General features: G+C 47.8%; 1 protein-coding gene across 3 annotated transcripts; it reads left to right on the forward strand.

Annotated features, from left to right (window-relative positions):
• On the forward strand, window positions 1-23,881 carry WFDC1 (WAP four-disulfide core domain 1). Of its 3 annotated transcripts, XM_032486877.1 has the most exons (8): window positions 1-135; window positions 297-487; window positions 10,957-11,140; window positions 13,752-13,835; window positions 14,714-14,854; window positions 20,595-20,636; window positions 21,872-21,944; window positions 23,442-23,881. In XM_032486877.1, the coding sequence occupies exons 2-7, from the start codon at window positions 344-346 to the stop codon at window positions 21,928-21,930; spliced, it is 654 nt and encodes a 217-aa protein (XP_032342768.1). In that variant the 5' UTR covers window positions 1-135; window positions 297-343; the 3' UTR covers window positions 21,931-21,944; window positions 23,442-23,881. The 3 variants fall into 3 exon arrangements, with proteins under 3 accessions (XP_032342768.1, XP_032342769.1, XP_014414076.2); XM_014558590.2 differs by lacking the exon at window positions 1-135 and having other exon boundaries at window positions 202-487; XM_032486878.1 differs by lacking the exons at window positions 1-135; window positions 13,752-13,835 and having other exon boundaries at window positions 199-487.
• Window positions 23,882-25,078: the final 1,197 nt, after the last annotated feature.

Raw genomic sequence — 25,078 nt, forward strand, 5'->3', positions numbered from 1 at the left:
TTATTATCCCAGAGTGACAGGGCCACTCCCGGCCACGTCTCCAAGCCAGCCTGGTGCTCCTGCCTGCTGCCTCTGCCTTCTGAGCTGCCAGGGCTGCAGACGTCTTGGTCTTGGTTGGAGTCTCTGGGACCAGATGTAATAGGGCAAGCTAAAAATAACCAGGCGGGCGGCCACCACCGGGAGTGGGGGTGGGGGTGGGGGCCTGTGCTGGGCGCAGACACATGATCCCAGGGACCTGGCTGAGTGGAGCTGAGACCATCCGGCAGCCTGAGCACACTTCTGCTCCCTGCTTCCAGGACCCACCCGGCAAGAGGGCCCCTCTCCTCTGACCATCCGAGAGGAAATGCCTTTGACCAGCCACAGGACAGGCAGCAGCCGAAGGAAGGTCATCTGGGCTCTGTGCTTCCTGCTTCTGCTCCTTGAAGCTGGTTCTGCCAAGAATATCTGGAAACGGGCATTGCATGCGAGGCTGGCAGAGAAGTCCCGAGTAAGTACCCGGGCTGGGGGTGCTGGGAGGAGATGGGCGATCCCCATGCTGGATGGCATGCAAGTACCCCCCAAACATGGGCTGGACAGGGCAGGAGTCTTTCTTTGAGCTGTGCCAAAGTCGGGTGGGGAGTGGATGGAACGCACAGTCCTCAAAAAGCTCTGTGCCTGGAAGTAAAGTAGCAAGGGACATCTAGAAACGCACAGGGGATAGGGATGTGCTTTTGCCTACCAAAGTTTACTTTCTCCTGACAAACAGCATCTGATTTAAAAGTCCAGGGACTTAAAACTGAGTGTTGTGTCTTAACAATCAATAACCAAATGTCAATAGGATGCAGTCGTGCATCCGTGCAGTTAGTGACTCATTCAGTAAACATTTAGTGGAAACTGCTCCGGGCCAGGCGCTGTGTGCGGTCCTGTGCACACACCAGCTCCCATCCTTGAGGGTGGCATAGTCGAGTGGGGGAGGCCTTGAGTGACATGTGACAGCAATACAAAGGGATGGCATGATGTGGCGAGAGGTGAGAAACATGCGCCCTTGCAGCCCTGTCCAAGTTTGAATCTGGGTTCTGCTGCTCACATGCTGTGTAACATCAGGAAAGTCATTTGACCTCTCTGAGCACCAATGAACTCATCTGAAAAGGACAAATTGAAGTGTTTCTTTCAGCTCCTTTCAACAAATACGTAAGTTTGATCGCAACTGTTTTCCTAGGCCACTGTTGTCTTAGGCTGCGGGGAAACAGACATCAGATCCCTGCCCTGGGGAACTCACGTTACCCCCATGGGCATGGGGTTGCCGAGAATGAATGAAAAGTGAAAGGAAAACATTCACAAGTACACCTCGTTCTATTGCACTTCGCAGATACTGCTTTTTTACACATTGCATGTTTGTGGCAACCCTGTGCTGAGCAAGTCTATTGACACCATGTTTCCAACAGCATTTGCTCACATCGTGTCTCTGTGTCACATTTTGGTGATTCACACACCATTTCAAACTTTTTCATTATTCCTTTACTTGTTATATTGATCTGTGATCGGTGATCTTTGATGTGACCATTAAAGGCTCAGAGGGAGACTAGCACTTTTCAGCCATAGAGTATTTTTTATTCACTTTTAAAAATTTAAATATAGTTGATTTGCAACGTTGTGTTAGTTTTAGGTGTACAGCAAAGTGATTCAGTTACACAGATACATAGGGAAAGTATTTTTAAATTAAGGTGTGTACATTGTTTCTTTAGATGTAATGCCGTTATACACTTGATATGCTACAGTATAATGTAAACATAGATGCACTGGGAAACCAAAAACATTGTGTGACTTGCTTTATTGTGGTGATCTGGAACCAAACCCACTGTATGTCCGAGGTCTGCTGCTAGCGTGTTCGGTGACAAGTGTCAAGGAAAGAAAGAAAGCAGGAAGGGGACTAGGAGAGAGAGTAGGGGTGGGGGAGGGTGGCATTTTAGCTCCCCCACCCCAAAAGGGAGCACAGAGGCACAGAAGTTTCAAGAAGATGATACTAGCACTCTTAGCATGTATATGAGGACTAAATGACTCCATACGCATTGAGCTCTTGGTGCATAGTGAGTGGTCAATGCATCTTAGTGACTTTTACTCAAATAATTATGAAACTGGATGGTGTTTGCTTCCCCAGGTGGAAGGCAGTTTCCTCACTGTGGGACCTGATTCTGTCTCATTTGGTGCAGTGTTCCTGGTGCATTGCCAGGTATCTGCCATTAAGTTGGCACCCAATACATTCTTGTGGGTAAATTATGGGCAAATACAATGGAATCACAGAAGAAGGTGTGCAGCTCTGCCCCAGCATTGGGGACATTCAACCTAGGGCTTTGAAGGATGAATAGGAGTTTGCCAGGTGGAGAAGAAGGAGAGGGGATGTTTAATGACCCCAGGCACCGTGTGATCTATGAAACTGTATTAAGGCTAATCTCAGTCTCCAGGACTCACACTCTACAGATTAAGCAGGAAGTCACACAGGTGGAGAAAGTCCTAGTAGCAAGTGAAATGGTGGTAGGTGTGTGGAAGGGGGAGACGGTTTGTGAGATACTGTAGTCATGGAGGGCTTCCTGGAGGAGGTGGACTCTGGCCAGATCTTGAAGAGCTATTAACAATTAGAAGGAGGAAGGACGTTCCTGGAAGAAGACTCAGCATGGCTGAGGCACAGCAGCAGAAGGGCTGCATCTGCAGCCATCGAGAGGGCAGTCCTTGCTCTAGGAGAGGGCTCGTGTGCACAGAGGGAGAGACTCTTTTCTGGTTGGACTCCTGTGTGCGCGTTGCTGGCCCAACAGGAATATTTAGGCCTCAAAATATCCAGCACTTTGGTTCTAGGACCACAGAGAGATTTCCAGTACATCATCAGGCCTGATCTCCCCCTCATCCTGGAGCGTCACAGGATCGGGTGCTGTGACATCTCACGAGGAGGAATGAGGAGGCCTGGAAGACTGGGGACGATGGTTGCTGAGGATGGACCATGGTCCAGCTTCCTCAGCCCAGGATGGGACACCTCTCAAGAATGATCTGGATAATTTCTCAGAAGTTCCCCTTGGGTTTGAGCTCTAGGGGCCCAGAGCAGTCACCTATGCATTCATGGTCTCCATATGTCCCCTTCCTTCCTTGCCTCGCATCCTCATTCTTCCGAGGAGCTGCCTGGGACCCTCCCCCACCCAAATATACTACCTGCACTAAAACCCTAGTCTCAGATCTGTGTTGTGGGTTTAATTTTGTCCCTTCCTCCACCCCCCCCAAAAAAAGATTTGTTCAAGTCCTAACCTCTAGTACCTGTGAATGTGACTTTATTTGGAAATAGAGTCATCAGAATGTAATTAATTAAGATGAGGGCATATTGAAATAAGGTAGGCTGATGTGGCTGGTGAGGTTATAAGATGAGAGACACAGAAACAGAGACTGATGGGGAGAAGCCAGTCTGAAGACAGAGGCAGAGATTACAGTGACACAACTGCAAGCAAAGGAACTCCCAAGGACGTCCAGGAACCATGGGAAACTGGGAGAGAAATGCAGAACAGATTCTCCCTCACAGCCTCCAGAAGGAATCAGCTCTGCTGACACCTTGACTTTGGACTTCTGGCCCCCAGAGCTGGGATAGAACACCTTTCTGCTGTTTTAAACCACTCAGTCTGCAGTGCTTTGTTATGGCGGCCCTAGGACATGCATAAGGTCAGCTTCCAGGAACTGGAAGTTGCGTTGCTTGCATGCAGCAGCCCTGATGGTGGACATTTCCCAGATGAAATCAAGGCCAAAGTGGGGGGTGACTCACCCCACACTGTTTTGGCCATGGACAAGTAAAGCTATCACTGTGCCCTCAGAGCCTGGAGACTTTCCTCACTCCTTGAGAGATGTGAGAATGCACTCTGGTAGGACCTCAACATCAGGACCACTAAGATGCATCCGTCTGGAGGGGAGGGGCTGATCTGTGGGCCCTGGAGTCTTCACGGCCAAGAGCCCGCAGGTCCTTCCCAGGGGCAGGAGAGAGGGGAAGTGGCGTGCCATGGTGAAGCCCCTCATGGTAGGCTCGGTCATACCCAGGGACCCAGCCTAGAGCCTGACACATCACAGGCACTCAGAAACATTTTAAGAATTGGGGGGTGAGCTGGATAGATGGGCGGGCGGATCGATGGAAGGAAGGAGAAATAAATGAATAGTGTGACCTTGGAGGTGACTTTCTGCTCTCTGAACTTGGCTTCTTTGTCTTCTGAGGTTTCAGGCTTGAAATTAATTCCAGGGGGAAATGAGCAAGGGAAAAAGCCTGCAGGGCCTGTGTCGTGATAATCTGGGAGGGCATGTTCGAGAGGGAAAGCAGAGGGAAGCTTACCTGACCGTCCAGAGCGGCACTGGTCATGACAGTGGACAAAGTGGAAACAGTCCAGATGCCCATATGCTCTGAATGGATGAACAAAGAGGGGTGTATCCACACAGTGGAATAGTATTCAGCCATTAAAGGGTCTGAGACACGCTACAGTGTGGATGAACCCTGGAAACATGATGCTCAGTATAAGGTGCCAGTCAGAGAAGGCCATATCATGGGATCTATTTGTACAAAATGTCCAGAAGAGGCCATTCATAAGGACAGAAAGTAGATCAGAGGATGCCAGGGGCTGGGGGTGGGATGAGGTGATGTTTTAGAAACAGACAGAAGTGGTGATTGCACATTATTGTGAAGTTCATCAGTGCCATAGAATTGAACACGTAAAAATGGGAAATTTTAGGTTATAAGTATTTTACCATGATAATTAAATAAACAAACAGTGGGAACTTGAGGTCCCTCTTAGGGATGCTGTGAAGGTCCCCAGGATCCACGTGGTCGGGGGAGCAGGTCCCCAGCAGCCTGGGCGGCCCTCAGGGCATTGGTTCCCCAGCAGAGTCCTGGCCAGGCTTGTCTAAGCCTCATGGTCTCCTCCTCAGAGGGCTGTTCCCGAATCCCCTGCCATCCCACTTAGCAATCCCTTCAAAGTTTTCATAGCTTCTCCATTTCTCCTTCTTAACATTTAGCTCCATCATTATGATCTGCATGGTTTGTTTAGTTTTTCATTACCTACTTTCGCAGATGACCCATGTCCTGGAGCTGAACCACATGAAGGCAGGGGCAGTGTCTTCTGGTTCAGCTCAGCTCTGCAGCCAGTGCCTGGTGTGGCATAAGACTGGAAACTTTGACTTTACCATGAAATGAAGGAATAAATTACATTAAAGCCTTCTAGAATGGAAGAGAAAAGATGGAAATTCTAGGAGACTTCCAGATGTGCAACAGGGCTCAATGGACACCAGCTGAAGGAGGTGGCTGAGTTCGCAGTCTTGCTCTCAACATGCACTGAGACGGTTTGTCTGGGTGTGAGATCCAGGGTTTCTGAGTACCTCTCTGAGGAAGTCCCAGAGGCCAGTGTCGAGGTCAGGAAATGGCATTCGTCACCGCACACTGAACTCTTAAACCCTCTGTTCCAGGGAGAGACATATTTTTAGATCTTTGACGTCCGAATTCCAGAGGAAGAGCAAGGAAAGCTTAGAGGAAAATTGGCTTTCTTCCTGCACCCAAGCAAACCAGTCCTAGACTGCATTTTTCTTGGTCAGGCCATTAAGTCGCTGGAACATTCCAAAGGAGGGTAAAGCTCTTGCACGAGAATGAAGGGGTGGGAAAGCTGAGGGAGAGACCTGGGGTAACTGGGGCAGCTTTGCAGATTGGATTCTTTCTCCTTAAATGGAAATGGTTTAAATATTTTTCCTGATTATAAAAACAATGATGTTTACTGAGAAAGACATTCAGACAATACAGTCATAAGTAAGTAAAAATGATCTAAATTCTCCCTCTAAAACATTAGCTCTGTCGACATTCTGGTGTGTGTGTGTGCACCCAGACATTTTTGAGCAGCACACATTGTCTTCTTAGTGGTATTTGCTCATAGTGTTTAAACTTTTTATTGTGATGAAATTCACAAAATATAAAATTAACCATTTTCAAGTGAACAGTTCAGTGGCATTTAGTACATTTGCAATGTTGCACAATCACCACCTCTGTTTAGTTCCAAAATATTTCCATCACCCCAAAAGGAGACCCTGCGCCCATTAAGCAGCTGCTCCCCACCCCTCTCCCCCTAACCCCCCAACCCCCGCCCCTGGCAGCCACCGATCTGCTTCCTGTCTCCATGAATTTCCCTATTCTGGGCATTTCCTATAATACACAGAATTTGTGTCTGGCTTATTACTCACACTGTGTTGCATCTTGCCTTTTTCACTGAACAATACGTGGTGAATACGTTAATATGATAGATCTGTGTCCTCTTTTCAAAGGCGTCTGTGGTGTTCCGAGGTACGGATGTGCCATTATTTATTCATCCAGACTCCTCTGGTTGGACATCCACCCATTTGCTTCAGTGGCATCTGGACTTGGACTTGTGGAAATGGGCTTCCCACTGAAACAGCCCAGAATTAGTATTTCCCTACCTGCTTCCTGACACTCTCAGCAGAAGAATGGCTCTGCAAATCTATGGAGGCTTCCAAAAATATCCCCCCTAGGAAGGGGAAAAAATAGCCACCAGGTTGACACCTTAAGGGAACAACCATTTTTATCCAAGAAAGGCACGCAGCCCTGAGACATTCTTGTCTCAGTTGCACTAGAAATGTATGTTCAGCAGCTGTGCTGAAGCAAGCTTGCTATACAATCCCTTAGCAGGAATGACAAGAAAAGATGGAGATCGTGGGTTGTCTGGGATTTTCATGGAGGACGTCGTCAGTCTGGGGTGAGCTGCCTCCTTTCTCAGAGAGATCTGACATGCCATTATTTTCTTTTCAGCTGAGTGGCAATGGAGGGGACGGCTGGCAGGGGCTGCAGAGACGGGTTCTTACCAGAAAGTATACCTGCGGGAGTCAGCTAAGTGGCTACATCCTGAGCTGGGGCTGGTCCATAGGCAGGAGGCAAGGGCATGTGAGAGAAAGGGACCCTGAGCCCACAAGGTAAGAAGGCTCTCAAAGGTGAGATCCAGGTTCCAGGGACAGGAAATTGCCAGAGTCAGACAAACCCAGGTTTGAATCCTGCCTCTGTTGCTGGCTGGCAGCATGACACTGTGGGTAAGGTCGAGTATGAAATGGGCATGAAGGGACAGACCCACGTCACTGCAGGCCACTTGGTGTGCAGAGCCAACCACACAGGGATGGTGTGCGAATTCATCAGTTCATACACATAAATGCCTAGAAGGACGCCCGGCATGTGGATCACCGCCAGCAGGTGCTGCCCATCCTTGTCACATCTTCATCATCACAGCTTTCTTTCAACCACAACAAAGAGGATCTGAGCACCTGCTATATGCCAGGCATGGTCGTAGGTGCTGGGGACACAGGTGGGAAGAAAACCAAGTCCTCAGGAGAGCAAGCTGTAGCAGGAGAAAAACAATAAACTAAATAGTGTGCCAACACATGGACCTCCCGAGGGTGATCAGGCTTTGGAGCTACATGAAGCAGGCAGAGGGGAACAAGGAGCACCAGATAAGGGCACATGTGAGCAGAGTCCTGGAGGAAGTGAGGGCCGGAGCCAGGTGGGCATCTCCAGAGGGAGGCACAGCCCGTGCAAAGGCCCAGAGGTAGGACCTCAGAGAGGCCTGACCACTGACCAGTAATGAGGGAGAGGAAAGTGATGGGAGGCAGGGAGGGAGATCAGAGCAGTGGAGGGGCCAGGGTGTGGGGCCAGCTGGGGTCTGACCTTTAGTCTGAGGACTTCTGCCTTTAACTTTTGACCCCCTGGGCTCGAAAGTCATTGAAGGGTGATCTATTTATTTCTTTGCTAGAAGTCTGTTCTTTCTCAGAACTCCAGGAACAGCCTTTGTTTAGGACCTTCTGTGAGCATCACCTTGTATGACATGAAATATTTTTCAAAACATTTAATCCTTTAATCTGGGCCCCTCGGTGAAATTGGTCCTTTATCACCCAGAACCATCTGTTGTTTCGGCGGCACCATAAATCACTGGGGCGATTTGACTTCTAAGGCGCTTATCTCCTTTGTTCTCTCCAAATTCTGAGAAACGACGTTTGAATTTTCCCCAGAGAGTCATGGAGCATCTAAAATTGCTTTCTATCCACACGCCCCCCCTGCTGGGGTCTGCCATTAGGAAGTCACTGGACAGGAGGCATTGGAGATGGAGTGGAAAGCATTTCCCGTCTGATCTCCAGGTTGCATTAAATTTCATAAATGAGGCTTGATATAAAAACAGGCTGGGCAGAAAAACCAGCCATCTCTTCCCGGCCACGCCAAGGCATCCTCCACCAGCCTCTGAAGGAGGCCAGGGCAGCTGTCACGTTCGATTAGGATTAAAATGCTGGGGCCCCAACATGGGTCCGATGTCATTAATTCTGAAGAAACAAACTGAGAGTTAATGGTGTGGGATTATGTGCCCTGCTTGCAGCTTGGAAATTATTCATGAGGCTACAGGAATCAGAGAGACCGAAAAGGTTGAACTGGAGGTTAGAAGATCCAGGAGTTACAAGGTCTCCTCTTTGTTTTGGCTTCGTTTCCTTATCCACCAAATACTGGCTTTATATTCATTTTTACTTTTCATAAATTAAATAATTTATATAAGGGAGAAAAGAATTTTCTGGGTACAAACTACTATACACAAACTAGATCAGCAACAAGGGTTTACAGTATAGCATTGGGAATTATACACAGTATCTTGTAATAACCTATAACGAAAAATAATCTGAAAAAAATATATATATAACTGAATCACTTTGCTGATCACCTGAAACTAACACAATATTGAAAATCAACTATACTTCTATTTCTCAAAAAAGGTGAATTCTCTGGGTGAAGCTTGGGTGGGGCCAGGAACCCCACCCTACCCCGGCTGTCTCCCCCAACCCCGCCTCCCTGAGCCCCATTTAGTCACTGTTTCCTTATCCCCTGGCCCTCAGTCTTAGCCCTTGGGGGCCCCTGGGAGGTAGTTTGAAAACCGCTGGTCCTGGCAGTTGCACCGGCTGGCAGATGTGCTTGGAGGGGACCTGTTCTCAGTGACCTGACGCCCCCTACAGGGGATTGGGAGCAGCGCATGGAGTTTGCAGCCACTGCAGTAGATGGGCAGGAAGGACGTTCAAGCATCTTTGGCGGTTGAAGGCATCTGTAATTTTGTAGCTTGCCTTTTAAATTTTTTACCAACATATCATAAGGGCTTTTCCTGTCATTAATAATTCTTAATAAGTACTTATACTTTTTAAATGTTTTAATTGTCTTCTTTAAAATGAAAAAAAAATGTGTTCATGGCAAAAAAATGTGTGTATGTATGTGTGTGTGTGTATATATATATGTGTATATATATGTGTGTATATATATAAACCATGCAGAAGAGCATGTAATGAGAAGAAAAGAGTGTTCAGTAAATAAGGAGAAATCTCCCTTGGCTTCAGAACTTAATACTTCTCTCCAGAGGCAACCTTTGACAACGGCTTCTTGTGGATTCTTGTATATCCTTCCAAAAATGGGTTCTAGGCCCGTATAAATACATGCATATTACATGTGTGTGCCTATGGATATTTTAAGACATAGTTAGGTGCAGAGCATACAGATTGTTTACACCTTAATTTTCTTCCCAAACCACCATCTCTTGGGGATCCCTCATAAGCAGGTTTTTTTTTTTTTTAGTTGAAGCACAGTCGATTTACAATGTTGTGTTAGTCTCTGATGTACAGCATAGTGATTCAGTTATACACACACACACACACACACATATATATATTCTTTTTCATATTCTTTTTCATTATAGGTTACTACATGATAGTGAATATGGTTCCCTGTGCTAAGAAGCAGGTTTTAAAGGCTGCATGCTATTCCAGTCTGCAGACATGCATTATTTACTTGGACAGTACAACAGGCAGGATTTTGAACTATGTATATATTGGGGGGTGGGGGGTAAGTAGGTAAAGCATTTTAGATGGGAGTAGCAGCTTAGGCATAAGTAGGAGACAGAGCAAGCCAAGATGTTTTTTTCCCCAATGAACCGACTCTGTGTCTAACTCTGTGTGTGTGTGTGTGTGTGTGTAGGGAGATATAAGAGCTGCCCTCCATTCACCACACCTTCAAATCCAGAAGCAGAACAGTCCCGGCATGGATGGGGTCTGATGTCAGAGGGACCCAGGCTGGGTTCCCTGCTGTGACTTAAACTCTCCCAATCCCACCTCTAAGATGCTTATTTTATTGGTCATTCATCCATACTTCCTATATGTTAAGTAGTTGATCATATTTTTAAATTTTATATTGAAACATTGTACCAAAAAGTGCAAAAATCCTGAATCCAGCTCCATGAATACCCACAAAGCAAACACACCATGTAACCATCACTCAGATTAAGAAACAGAACAAGGCCAGCCCCCAGGGACCCCCCAGGCCCCCTTAAGGTCACCACTCACCAGGGGACCATTCTGCTGACTTCTCACACCTGACATCAGCTTTGCCTGTTTTTGAAATCAAAGTATAAATGGATTCACACTGTGTTCTCCTGTGAGCCAGCATTTTTCCCCCTCAATATTATGTTTCTGAGGTTGGTTCAAGTTTATTGTGTGCATTTATTCATTTTGTGGGTGATTTGTAAATTCTCAAAGCTCTATATAAACATATGCATTATAAGAAAGATATATGTATGTAAAGAAATATACATAAGTATCTATGTGTTTGTGTGTGTAACATATATATATGTACGTACGTATATATAACAGGATAGATACTTTACAATTCTTTTCCAGATTCATATTTGCTGCTGATGGTCTTATAGTTCGTTCAGTTTGGGGCTATTACAGAGAGAAACAGCATCTTTTCATCCTCAGAGCAACCCGCTGAGCCTGGCTCTGCTGTGATTACACAAGGACGCGGCGGTTCAGAGAGGCCCAGCGACTGGCCCGCGGCGCACAGCTCACGGAGGCGCTGGGATCCGCTGCCACCGCCCCGCTGACACCGCCCTCTTCCCGCAGGCCGAGGAGGCAGGCGGCCCCCGGCAGCCCCGCGCAGACCGCTGCCCGCCGCCCCCGCGCTCGCTGCCCCCCGGCGCCTGCCAGGCCGCGCGCTGCCAGGCCGACTCCGAGTGCCCGCGGCACCGACGCTGCTGCTACAACGGCTGCGCCTACGCCTGCCTGGAGGCCGTGCCGCCCCCGCCAGGTAGGCTTCCCCCGGTCAGGTGGATATGGGACGGGGCGGGGGGGCACCAGAGGTGAACCGCCCTGCCCGGCTTTGCGCGACTGGAGAAACAGCTGGGCTTAATTAAACCTGAGCCACCTAGGGGGACCCATCTGTGAAATGGGAACACAGAGCTCCTTGAGCAAGCGTCCAGCCGGATGAACGGAGCACGTGCTGTATGCGGGGCTCGCCATTGCCCTCAGGGCGCTACCGTCCAGGAGACGCCTGTTTCCCGAACACCTGTTCCTATGAAGATGGGGGAGCTATTTTATAAACAATCCAGATTTCCAGCTTTCCTTAAAAATCCTAGACTGCATTCCCTGGGCCACTGTCTGCTGGAGCCTCAGGTGCCCCTAGGTGTCAGGGGGCCCCTCCAATTTTCCAGGAACCCCACCAGGCCCACTTCACTCACGATGCCCTGCCCCGGGGATGTTTGAGATGGAGACCAGACACCTTAGTCATCCAGGTGGGGTGCGCCCCAGAGAGGATGGAAGATTCAAATCCACTAGCTAGCTGGGCACCTCCTTAAATCCCCACCTGTAAAGCAGGACTGAAATGAGAAGGCACAGACCACCGGAAGTGCTAGGAGGGGCAGAGAATCCATAGGTTGCTTGTTGAATCTCAACGTGAATCTCTTTGGGAGAAACAGTCCTCAGAGGTTCATCTTTGGAGGGAAGGAGTTTCTGGAGAGGTTTGGGAGGGGAGGGAAGGGAGCCCCGGGAGAATATTGTGGGGGTGGGGTGGTTACAGGCAGCTACCTCCCCCTTGAGGGAGAATCTGTGCCCCTAAATGCTTGCAGTGGGTGGGCAGTAAAGTTTCCTCCACTCTCGGTTCTGCTCTGGGCTGAGTCTTTGATAGACAGCAGCCTGCTTTGGACTGTACTTTCAGCGAGAGGTGTGGTCCCCCTGAGGCCGAGGCAACAATGAACACATTTTGTTTTCTTTGTGGTGAGGTCACAGCGATGACAAGGGACTCAGCACCGCTTCATAATGCTTATAATGACAGTCTTCGAGCACAGCCTCTTGGCCAGGCTGGCTCCTACAGGGCCTTTTATAAGAAAAACAAATTGGCGCCCCCTCCTGGTGGAGGAAGCATAGAAAAGTACTCCTATTTGGTTGGACAGGTCAAAAAAGTGCCCCTTGCTTTGGACTGAGAGCATAGGGATTCCAGCCTCACTTGCCGCCTAGAACAGGTGTTTTTGAACAGTGCACAAAATGTACAACTGTCCATGACATTCCAAATAGCCTTTCCTTACATCATTCTCAATTCATGCTCACACAGTCCCATGGGGTGAAGAGCCTGCTATCTGCCCTATTTTACAGCTGAAGACATTGAAGCTCCGAGAAGCTGAATCCCTTACCCCAGGTCACAGCAGGCAGACCTGGAGTTTCAACCCAGTTTTCTGACTATGGAGAAATGTTCACTGCCTTATGCTCTGAGTGTAGGGATGTGAGGCCTCTGGGCCCATCTGCGGGATCCGTCCCAGCCCAGAACATCCTTCCCCCAGATACCCACACAGCTCACTTCCTCACCAACTTCAAATCTTAGAGGTGGTCACTTTCTCTGGGAAGATTTCTCTCTCTAAATGGCAGTCTTTCTTCTGGCCATTCCGTACTGCCTTCCCTGCTACAGCTTTCTTTATAGCTCAGTTTGGAATATTGTGTTTTATATGTTTACTGACTGTTCCCTTCACCTGAAGGTCGGCCCCATGAAATAGGAAGTTTGGTCTGTTTCATTCACTGCAAAACCCCCACCTCCTAATAGTCTCTAAGCACATAAAAGCTACTCAGTGAGTACTGAATGAATCAATGAAGGCCTAGCTTTCACTGGCCAGCAGGAAGGGCTGTCAGAATACTAATTAGTCACAGTAAGAATTATAATAATAGTGTATAGCACAAGGTTTCTCACCCTTGGCACTCCTGACATTTGGGGTTGTTTAATTCTAGTTGGGATGGGGCTGGGGGGCTGACCTTGGCATTACAGCATGTTGAGTTGTATCCCTAGCCTCTACCCACTAGATGCCAGCAGTACCCCATCCCACACTGTCACAACTAAAAATATCTCTAGACTTTGCTAGATGTTTCCCTGGGGGACACAGTTGCTCCCCAAAATTGAGAACCGCTGATCTAACATGACTTGAAATGCACCAGGCCTTGTGCTAAGCAGCTTACACACTTGCAATCTGTGTGTGGGTTCCCTCCAAAGCAGACCCCGAGATAAGGTCTAGGATGCAGGGAGCTTATGTAGTAGGTGATCCCAGAAAGTTCTAGTGGAGGAGCAGAGAGGCGAGACCCTGGGCCTCCAGGTCTTTAAGGTCTGCAAATTGATAGGAGGCTTTGACCGAATTTAAGTATTCCAGGAAGTATAGCAAAAGGTGTACATTTCCCTATACAGGAAATATTAATAAATTTCCTATTTAAAAAAAATTAAGTTCTGTTACTAAAAAGAAGAACTTTTGCTGGAGGACTGAGTTGTTTCTCCTGCAGGGAGACTCTGTTTCATCATGAGATGTAGGCTCCCCCACCTCCAGAGGCTGGGGCATTTCTCAGCTGCCTGAGGAAGGCCTCGGTTTAACCATGAATTATCTTGTTAGTTTTAGACTGGCTAGTGCAGCCGAAACCTCGATGGCTTGGGGGCAACGGCTGGCTTCTGGATGGCCCGGAGGAGGTGTTGCAAGGTACCTGCAGGGTGAAGTCCAGCCCTACAGCAAAGCCAGGCTGACCCCAGGAAACTGATAACCAGGGGCTGCCCGTCCTCCCGCAGGCTGCCTGTGCTCAAATACCCACCCCAACACGGGAGGGGATGGCTGGGGCGTGGCCAGGCTCTCAGAATCCCTAGAACAGTGTGGGGTGTGACTGTCCCTTGGAATGGGGCCTCCTCCCTGGGTGGAGAATTGAGAAGGAGGGGGCTTGGGGTTGGTTTTCAGATCCCTAAAGTCACCATAGTGCTTCACTGTTCCCTGCCAAAGTGGCCTCCTTCTGGGGTGGGTGGAGAGCAGTTTCTGAAATGAGCAGCAGACAGGCCCAGGAGCCTGGACCACTGTAGGGGTGCGGGTATGACCTTTGCGTCTGAGCAGCTGGGCTCGTGACTCTGCGCACATCTGTGTGCATGACTGTGTCTGTAGGACATGTGGCTCTGCATGGAACCGTGTGGCTGTCCTTGTAGCTGTGTGTCTGAGTATTTGTGCATCCATGTTCGTGCATGTATGTAGCTGTAGGTATGAGTGTGTGTGTGTGTGTGTGTGCAGGATTTGTGTGCATGTGGACATGGGTGTGGCTGGCTGCATGTATGTGTTAGGACTTGTGAGATGTGAAAAATGTGTGTGTGTATCAGAATTTTGGTGCGTGAACATGTGCATACGTGTGATCGTAAGCAAGAGCATGTATGTTTCATCATGTGGGGGTGAACTTACATGTACGTAAATCATGATGCATGTGAGGGCGCGTTGGCGCACACATGCCACTGTGAGTGAAACCCAAGGCACAGCCTGGAATCTGGGGTGCAGAGCCACGTGGGGAGCTGTCCCTGAGAGCCTGGTGTGTGTCCCTCCTACAGCAGAGGCCTGCAGCACCACAGAGGATGGGGCAGAGCCGCTCCTCTGCCCCTCGGGCTACGAGTGCCACATCCTGAGCCCAGGTGACGTGGCTGAGGGCATCCCCAACCGTGGGCAGTGTGTCAAGCAGCGCCGGCCAGCAGGTGAGTTTGGACACCCAAACCCCACCTACCTCTCCCTGGAACCTCCCCTGGGAGACCTGTCCTGAGGAAGCTCCCAGACCCCTGAGCCTGGAGCCACCCTCCTCCAGTCCCACCTCTTCCCTGCTCCTCACCCTCCTCATCTGCACAGGACGTGGGCCAACCCCCTCCGCTGACCTTGCTGCATGATCAGTTAGAGCACAGGTACCTGCTGGCTGTAAGACCTGGCAGGGACTTCTCTGAAATAGGTTTTATGACTTTGATGAGGGCGGGATGTGAGACCTGTCCACCTGGAGTATCGTGAGCCAGGCTCTCTCCTGCGTAGATGACTTTTGTTGCAGTAAACACACATCAAAAGAAGATGTTTTCTATCTTGCAGAAATGCAGGTATGCGGAGTGGTCCCACAGTGGGGAGTAGGGTTAAGGTGTCAGGAGGTGCCAGGCACACAGAGAGCCCAGGAGTGGAGGTTTTCATGAACTTCAGAGTGGCTTCAAAGAGTGCCAGTGGGCTCCACAAGGACCTCTGCTGGGACCACTCAGTGTGACTTTATTATTTGTCTTTGGAGACAAGGCAATAAGTAAATAGAGTGAAGGGCGCAAAGAGCTTTGCTATAGTTTGTATACTTTCCACAGGAGGGCAAGGACAACAGAGCCAGGACTGTGGGGGGCGGGGTGTTGCGGGGACCACTTCTGCCTCGCAAGGCGTAAGGGGGAGAGGTTTGGTATGGAATTTGGCAGAAATGGGTGGCAAGCAAAGAATCCAGCACTTTGGGGAGACATTGGGTGACTTGTCAAAGACGAGCTCATGGGAACTTTGAGACCACATAGTCCGGGGCCCGTGTCCCCAGATCAGCATCTCTGAGCCCTCACAGCTGAGGGCAGCACCTCAGTCAAGACTGAGGGTAAGTGCAGCAGACCTATTGGCCAAAAGAACCCAGTGCATTGTCCCAAAGCATTTTCCCCTGACTTGAGAATTTCTTTCTCTAAGGTATTTCAAGAACAATATAGACATTAAATCTGTTATACATTTAGCATCGTTATCTTTGCAAATAATAGAATTGTGAGACATTGAACTGTCTCGAGAATCCTAGTTCCTGGAATTCTGAGCTTTGAAAGAAAATTACATATAAAAGGATTGGAATCACCCAGGAATCTGCGGTTTCTTCTACATCCCCCTTGCTCTTGGGAATCACAAGTGGGTTCTCCAGTCAGACAGCCACAGTTCCGGTGGCCCCTTGGCCTCTCACTGCTGAATGTGGTGAATAGCCCAACCTTGTCAGGCCTCACTTTCCTTATCTGTAAACTGGGCTAACAGTAGTTAAGCAACGGACTCTTTGAGGAATAAATGACTTAATCCAGGTAAACAGGCCTGTCGCTTCTCAAGCACAGAGCAGAATCCCTTCTGTTTACACCACTGCTGTTTACACCACATCACACTGCAGGTGGCCGAGGTGTGCAGTCCCTTGGATGTACCTCCCGAGGGCAGGCCAGCCTGTAGGAACCTGCTGGAATATGGATGGAATAGGCTTTTCCAAAAGAGCTGCAGGGCAAGTCAGGACTTTTCTGGACTGAAATGTCACTATTATAACTGGAAGGGCCTGGAATTACTGCATCTTTCTCAGCTGATTTGCTTGTTCAGTTAGATGACCTCCAAGATCAGCATAAGCTAGACATGTTCAAACCAATTCTCGAGGGACCAAACCAGTTCAAAAAAGACTCACTACCAGGATGGAGATAAACAGAAAGAGTGGATAGTCAGGTGACTGCACTGATGATGCCTCTGGAAGATTGAGGACCTCGTGGTGCTGTCCCTAAGCTTCAGTGCAAGCCTGCAAAAGAAGTATAACCAGGAACAGCGGCCAGTGTGATTGAGAGTGTAGCCTTGGCAAGTATACTGAAGCTCCTGCTGCTTGCTGTACCGGGAGCAATAAAGTCCTTATCTCTGACCTGGTAGGATTCTGTTTTCTTGCCAACATCCATGAAATAGTAACAGACTAACTTATTAACTTGTAAGTGGGGGGAAAGCAAATCACACACCCAGAATCTATGACAATTAAATTTTAAGTTAAAAAAATGTGTTTTGAAAAAACTGAAAATCTGGAACGAAAAGCAGTATGGAAAATCCTTGGATTTCTAAACCTGCTTTCATTCTCTGCTTAATTTTTTAATTAAAAAAAAAAAGAAGTTTAAAGATCCTAAAGGACCTCTATCAGTTTTAAACCACACCCTTCCTTTCTTTTTTCTTTCTACTTCCTCTACAGTAAGGTACAAATTTAACAAGCCTTTTAAAAGCAAAATAAAGCCTAAATCATAACCCAGAAAAAAAAAATAGTGTAACCTTCGTGGTTTGGTGTAGCCACTATGGAGGACAGTACGGAGGTTCCTTTGAAAACTGAAAATAGACTTAGCCTATGATCCAGCAATCCCACTCCTGAGCATATATCCAGAGGGAGCTCTAATTCAAAAAGATACACGCACCTCAATATTCATAGCAGCACTATTTACAATAGCCAAGACATGGAAACAATCTAAATGTCCATTGACAGATGTCTGGATAAAGAAGATGTGTTATATTTATACAATGGAATATTACTCAGCCGTAAAAAAGAATGAAATAGTGCCATTTGCAGCAATATGGATAGACCTAGAGATTATCATACTAAGTGAAGTAAGTCAGACAGAGAAAAACAAATATCATGTGATATCACATATATGTGGATTCTAAAAAAAATTGTACAAATGAATTGATTTATAAAACAGAAAGAGACTCACAGACATAGAAAACAAATTTATGGTTACCAAAGGGGAAAGGGGATGAGAGAGGGATAAATTAGGAGTTTGAGATTTGCAGATACACACTACTATACATAAAATAGATAAACAACAAGGACCTGCTGTATAGCTCAGGGAACTACATTCAATATCTTGTAATAACCTATAATGAAAAAGAACATATGTATAACTGAATCACTATGCTGTACACCAAGAACTAACACAACATTGTAAATCAACTATACTTCAATTTAAAAAAAAAGAGCGCAGCCTCAGAACCACTGAGACAGATTCAAATCCTGCAATTTCCTTCCCAGATGACCTTGGGCAGCTAACCTTTCTTAGCCTCAGTTTCTTCATTTGTAAAATGGAGCTGGTGAGAGTTACAAGATTCACAAGTGTAAAGGCTTCTTGCGGTAGTTACGTGGTTTGGATGAGAGAACACTTATAAAGTGCTTAGAGCAGCCCCTGACACAGAGTAGGTCCTCAAGAAATGTGCACTGCCATCACCTGTGTTAGGGGAGAGGGAGGACGTGAGATCAGAAACTGGCCCAGACAACGCACCCGCCTAATGAGGAGCAGAGTGAGAATTCCAAGCCCGTCCACCTGCTCCGAAGCCTGGACATGTGCGCATGTCTTCCCCCACCCCTCAGGAATGATCTGAGCCTTCCAGATGGAAATGTGAATAACATTTCCCCAAGCCTTGTCCCCACAGGCTGTCACTTAGCAATAATTGTTGATGATTGTACAGGAATTTGCAAACATCTTAAATTCTAACCACTTCCCTTGGAGCCTTGGTCTAAGGGAAGAAAGGGGCACTCTTGTCTCGGGGTAACCAAGGAAGAAGGCTTTTATTTAAAAAAAAATTAACTGCATATTTGAAATAATTTCTGACTTACAGAAAAGGGGCGAGAAGAGTCCCTTGGACCCTCCACCCTGATTCATCAGTTGTTAAAATCCTGTTTCCTCTGTCATGCTCTCTCATTCTCTCTCTCTCCCCCACCCCATACTCTCTCTCTAAATCTACTTATTTATTTGGGGGACTACTTGAAAGTAAGTTGCAGATCTTATGCACATGCCTCAGATGCAAGTCTCCCCAGAGAGCCGGCTGCTCAAGGGTGCTGAGGAGCATTCAGATTTTACAGCCTGTCTGCCTGGACCCTGACATTTGAGGCGTTCATGTCTCTCTCAAGAGGAAAATGAACATTGACACACAAGGTTGATCTTGTTTCTCAGAGAGCAAGGTTGGGGTCCTCGGTGTACCTCCTGAGTGAGTTCGATGACTCTCCAAGCCTGAGCATCCAAGATAGGGGAGACACAGGGGCCCGCACTCACCTCTGACAAAGTGACTTCACTGGCTGCTGCAAGAGGATAATGCGGTCACACAGCCAAATGGAGCAGGGGCTCCAATCAGTGGATTTATTTTGTAAAAGGGATTCACATCAGGTGTGATAAGGGAGCCCAGTTCTGCAAAGACCACCATCTCCTTTCTGGGAGATTCAGGGATGGAATCCATCCCCAGGGAGAAGGGAGGAGCAGGAATGTTTCAGAGAGCCTCCGGCCTAGAAAAATCTTGCTATTTGCTTCAGAAAATAATCAGAAATAGTTGTCACTGAGGTTGCTGATAAGTTCTCTGCCCAAGGGTGTGGACTGGCCCCTGTTAGTGCTTGTACAGTAAATGGCAGTGCTGGTCCTGGACACCCTGGTGATTTTTAGGATGGCCACACAACAGAAGGAGAACAAAATGCCCACTGATTGCATAAATACGATTTTTTATTGAGCTGTAATTGACATACAGTATTAGTTTCAAGTGTGCAAATGTGATGTATTGACATTACAGCAATCAGACCAGGCTGATGCGTGGAGTTGACTGTTTGAGGCATTGCCAAGTGAAATGTCTATGTGATCGGCCAGATTTCTCCACTCTCCCATGTTAAATTTCCCCAGCTCCCTCCACAAAATATTTTACTGCTGTGATCGGGTCAGGGCGGAGGAGGGGGTTGGGATTAATGATAGCTGTGGAAATTATGTGGTGGGAATTCTTAGTAATTTGAGACTCAGGGAACTGCCAAGAGTTGACCGCTTTTTATACACAGAAGTGGCAGTTTCATGTGTTTCCTTCTAATATTTGCATATACATGTTTTAAATGAAATTCTTTCTTTTAATCCCTCAAAATAACTTGAGGTATTCATTGTATGCCCATTTCCAGGTGGGAAAACTGAGGCTCAGAGAGGATAGTGAAGCAGCAGGGTGAAGAGTCATAGGCTAGTTGTTTTCTTTGTGGTAATGAGATTCAAGTCTCTTCTTTCCCCCCTTAATGGAGGCATTGGGGTTTGAACCCAGGACTTTGTGCACGCCAAGCGTGTGCTCTACCACTGAGATATATGCTCCATCCCTCGAGTCTCTTTTGAACACTCAAAAAACTGCTATTTGTCCCCCATGGGAACATATTTTGTCATGACATTTGCTGAACCATATGTTGGAATTGGCTTCTAGTTCATAAGAGAGTGATTCACAAGCTTTTTTGGTCTCAGGACCTCTTTAGACTCAAAAATACTGAGAACTCCAAAGAGCCCTCCTTTGTGTGGGCTCTGGTTGTGGGTATTTGCTATATTTGAAAGGAAAGCAGAGACATCCCAAATATTTATGTGTTAATTCATTAAAAATGATGATAGACTCACTATGGAGTAAAACAGGAATAATATTTTTTTCTTAAAAATAGCTATACTTTCCAACCCATGTGCAGAGTGAGACGTGTGTTATTGTTTCCCATGTTTGCAATTGTAATATGTGGATTCACAGCACTGGGTCTTCACATCAGCTTCTGCATTCGATCAGCTGTGATGTCACACTGTACGCGCGTGAGAGAATGAGAATGGAAAACACAAATAATTCCTTAGTATGATTAGGAAAATAGTGTGGCCTTGGAAACTCCCCAGAAGAAGTTTAATCCTGTCACTTGTTTTCCAGATGGACGATTCTTCCGACACAAATTTTACAAAGAATATCCAGGTAAGAGAGGCATTCCTTCCTTGCAGAGGGTACTCAAAAGGGCCATGGGCATTTCTGGGGTGAAGAAGAGAAGGAAAACCCCATGGACTGTTAAGAAAGCCACAGTTTGAAGTTGCTGTGAAGGAACATGAGTGTGTTCTCCCTGGTGGCTTTTACACTGTCAGACGGCACTTTAGGGGTGAGGTGGTGGGATGCCAAGATGCTTCTGTTGTGAAAATTTCTCCTCTGCCTGAGCAGTCCTCCAGGTGGCATCTGATGTGGGCAGGAGCCATTCTAGGCTGCAGGCTGGGACTGAGGCTGCAGCTTAGAGGTGTCTTATAGGGGACAAAGTGGGAACTAGGATTGGGAAATAAAACAGAAGGCCTGTTGTCTGTTGGTGGGCAAAAGAAGGGCTTACAGCAAACATAGCTTCACGCTAAACATCAGAACCTGGGACTAGACATGCAAAAGTTCCTCCTACTTTCATTTAAGGAATTGGAAAATATGGCTGACACCATTCTTTCATCCTATCATCTATCCATTATCCATTCATCCATCCATCCATCCATCCTCTCATCTATCCATCCACCCATCCATCTATCCACCCATCTACCCATCCATCCAGTCTTCCATCCATCCATCCATTGTTCCATTCACCCACTATATCTTTTTTAAGAATTGACAATATGTATTTATCAAACATTGCTTTTCATCTTGTGCTGGAGATTGAGGCTACATTTGTGACATGGCAGACCTAGTCCCTGTCATCATGCAGCTGATATCAAGCAGAAAATTAAAACATAAATAAGGCCCAAGTGGTTATTTCATGATAACAGTGATCAGGACCACTGAAGTCACATACAAGATGCTCTGAAAAGGACACCTTAGACTAGGATGTCAAGGAAGGCTCTCTGAGGAGGGGACATTGAAGCCCAGTTTAAATAAGAAATAGTGGACGGAAGAACAGCAGGTGTGAAAATCCTGGGGTTGAAGCAGCTTGGCCATCACAGCAGCCAGGGTGGGTGGTGAGCAAGGCAGGAGACAGCTGGAGATGAAGCCAGATGAGGCCAGGGACCATGGGGAGGGGGAGGGGATGCTGGAGTGGGGACTGGGTGACCTCATTTGGGGGACAAAAGGGGGCAGGGCCAGAGTGCTGGGCCAGGCTGAGGTGTTTGGACTTAGTTTGGCTGGTGAGCCGTGAGCATTTGAGCAGGAATGGGCACACCTGCCCTGATAGAGCCCAGTTCTTTTCACAGAGGGTGCCTTCAAGAATGTGGCCGAACCTGGGAAAGGACAACAGAGGCACTTTCAATAAAGCAACGGCAGCAGGTGAGTGGGAGGCCTGATGAGTCAGGGCAGGAGTGGGGCTTTACCTGTGGGTAGGATTTTCAAATTCCTGTATAATTGTAAAGTGAAATTATGTGAGAGCTTTGAGTGTGATCAGAAGGGGAAGTTTCTATAGCTTGTGGCCCTAAATCCTAAGGCTAGACTAAGTTGCAACTTATTTTCCATCCCTTTGCCTTAATGGTTCCATGAACAGGCAGACACATCCTCTCTGTCCTGTGAAGGCGGGCCCTCTGCCTCCCTCCCTCTGTCACACCATCCTGTCAGGGGCCAACTCTGATGGGCAGGAACCAGGTGCTAAGTGGTGATGGTGGAAATACCCAGCGGGCAAGCCCACCTGGTGCTGGGGGGGACACCAGTGGATATATCAGGGCTCCTCTTCTCGGGGTTTATTTCCTAGGAGGAGACTAAGCCAGTCAGTCAGCAAATCAGTAAGAAAGGCAAAGATTGCAGTGGCGGGAAGGAAGCCCGACAGACAGGCCATGTGATGCAGCATAGCTGGGTGGTGGGGGAGCTGCTTCAGAGGAGGGTCAGGGAGCTGGGAGCAGGTGCCATCTGAGCCAAGATCTGACACGGTGCTCAGGCAGAAGGAGTGGGAAGGCAAAGGTCCCGAGGCAGGAAAGATCTTGGCTTCAAGGAACCACTGGAGCAGGAACAGAATGATGGTGGGGGAGGCCGGTGCCAGAGGTGAGATGCAAAGGACCAGGGTACAACTGAACACCCACCCAGTAAATGAAAGCCCTTGACAGCAGGCGACTTCCCCCGAATGTCCTTGCAAGGCATACCCCACGTTTCAGATTCCAGAATATTCAGGTGTGAGTCCTCCTGGAAAATCTAGAGCTGTGGGGATTGATGTCTATTACCTGCTGATGACAGGAACAGTCCTTAGAATGGGTCTGACCCACCTGAGTCTGTGAACCTTAAACGGAGAAGTGCTGGGGCCACTGGGGAGAGCAGGACTGAGGGAGACAATTGAGGATGGCTCTCAGGAGCCAGCTGGCCAGAACTGGGTTTAAATTCCTGCTCCACTGCTGGGTGACCTTAGGCAAATGACTTCAGTCCTCCAAGCCTCAGTTTCCACACCTATAGAATGGGAGTGATGAGGAGGGATGTATTAGGATCTAAGGAAGATGATACCTATAGAAGAGGGAGATCCAGACAGTGGAGCTCACATCTCCCCACGAATACATCAAAATTAAATCTACAGGTGGAGCCACTCTCACCAAAAACAAACTGGAGACTAGCAAAAAGACTCTCGTACAACCGAGGCTGTAAGAAAGACCCACAGGAACTCGGTAGGAAGGGCAGAGGCAGATAGTACCCAGAGAGACTGAACAGCGAGTTAAGAATTTAATCTCAGAGGAAACTGGCATCTTTCCGGTGTTTCTGGTGGGTGAGAAGGTTGTGGATGACACGCATTTGTGACCCCACGTTCTGCCGAAGCAGAGGTTCATATCCATTCCTTCTTTGCTTCCCTTTCAGCCAGTGCACAAGAACATTCCTCCACTTTCTGCTAAGCCTTGGAAACAGTTGGGTAAAAAAATGTTTTTCAACCCCTAGAGGTCATGCCCAGCTCAACAGAGCATGACCCCAGAGATGCTTGGAGACAGGACACCTGGCTCTCAACCCCCGTCGGGCCCTGCCTGGCTGGGTGACTTTGTGGGAGCCACTCACCAGCGCCTGGTCCCTGTTTTATGACCCTGGAAAGGAGGCACACCAAGCAGTCCCCTTGACCTTGTAGCTCCCTGGATCGTCCATGGGAAGAAGTCACTGCCTTTGTGAGCTGTGTGAAGCCCATTTCTAAGATAGAGTTCCATGTCTTGCTTGGTACTGGTTCTTCCAGGTTTGACTCCAGGAGGCATGTACCCATCCCACGTGTTCTCAAGATAAGTTTGCTCATCATAAAATGGAAATGAACTTACCTACTCATGCTTGATTCATAGTTTTAACCACCTGGTGATCTTAAATTGGATGTGCTGAAGCCATTGAATCCTAGGGGTGGGAGGGTGGGGAGAGGGGTGTTACTGGGATGAGGTGTCAGCTCAGTTCTGCCCAGAGAGTCCAGGGTTTAAGAAGCAGAGCTGAGGGCCTGCTTGCCTCTTCCCAAGTGGAAGCATGAGGAGGCCTTGCCTGGGATCAGAAGATAACGTTGGTTCTGTGCTAAATCTCCTGGAAGGGAGTCCCCTGCCTCCCCCTTTACACCATTCTTACACATACATCAAAAAGAAAATATAAGTGAAATACATGGGATAAGGTCTTTCCCACAAGATCATCACATTTGGATCCAACCCTTCTGAATCACTTTTCCACTGAGAGTGGCCAGTATCCGAGTTTTTCTGTCAACTGTGGCCTCTGAATCTCTGAAATTCTGATGATGCAGAATTTCCCGGAAGGCAGTTCCTCGGTTTTTCCTGGAAGTTTCCACCAAGATGCTGACACCCAATGTGCATGTTTCGAATGTACTCATGTGCAGACAATGATGCCTGCTGCTTGGTGGTCACCACTAGGACACCTCCCAGCTTCAGGGACGTGGAAGGGTGAAAAAAAAATGCATTTTGGATTTGCCAAGGAAAAGGTGATTAGTGCTTGGTAAATATTACTTGATAGAAGGAATGTATGAATGAGTGAATGAGAACATGATGAGTGAGTGGGAAAGGTAATTAGTTACCCTGAACCTAAGGGAAATGCACCAATGAAACTTATTGATAGATGAAGTAAAACAAATTAGAGTCTCAGTATTTAGGCTTAACCAGAGGTTTTCAGCTGGGGGCCGATGCACCTCCAGGAGACCACTGTGCCAAAGTAATAATGATAAGGAATTATAACCATACCCGCTGAGCACTCACTGTACATCATCTCACATAATCCTCCCTGGCAACTCAAAGGCAGTTACTCTTATCACACCCATTTCCCAGAGGGAGAAACTGAGGTGCAGAGGGGCTAAGTACCTTGCCCAGGATCAGAAACTAGGTTGACCAGCCAGCCTCTCCTCTCTCCACCCCATCCAGTCCCATCTAGTGGGAAGCCCCCCAGAAGCTGGGATGAGCTCAGGCCCTGTCCCCAGGGCACTCTGCTGGTCTTCACACCAGCAGTGTCTCCTCCTGGGCCTCAGTGGCTGG

This window comes from Camelus ferus, chromosome 9 (genome assembly GCF_009834535.1).
Source record: "Camelus ferus isolate YT-003-E chromosome 9, BCGSAC_Cfer_1.0, whole genome shotgun sequence".
In the NCBI taxonomy this organism is placed as follows: Eukaryota; Metazoa; Chordata; class Mammalia; order Artiodactyla; family Camelidae; genus Camelus; species Camelus ferus.

Coding starts and splice junctions, on each gene's coding strand:
- WFDC1 (XM_032486877.1), top strand. CDS start 344: ATGCCTTTGACCAGCCACAGGACAGGCAGCAGCCGAAGGAAGGTCATC. Junction 488..10,956: donor GGCTGGCAGAGAAGTCCCGA/GTAAGTACCCGG, acceptor CTCTTCCCGCAG/GCCGAGGAGGCAGGCGGCCC. Junction 13,836..14,713: donor CCCGGAGGAGGTGTTGCAAG/GTACCTGCAGGG, acceptor TCCCTCCTACAG/CAGAGGCCTGCAGCACCACA.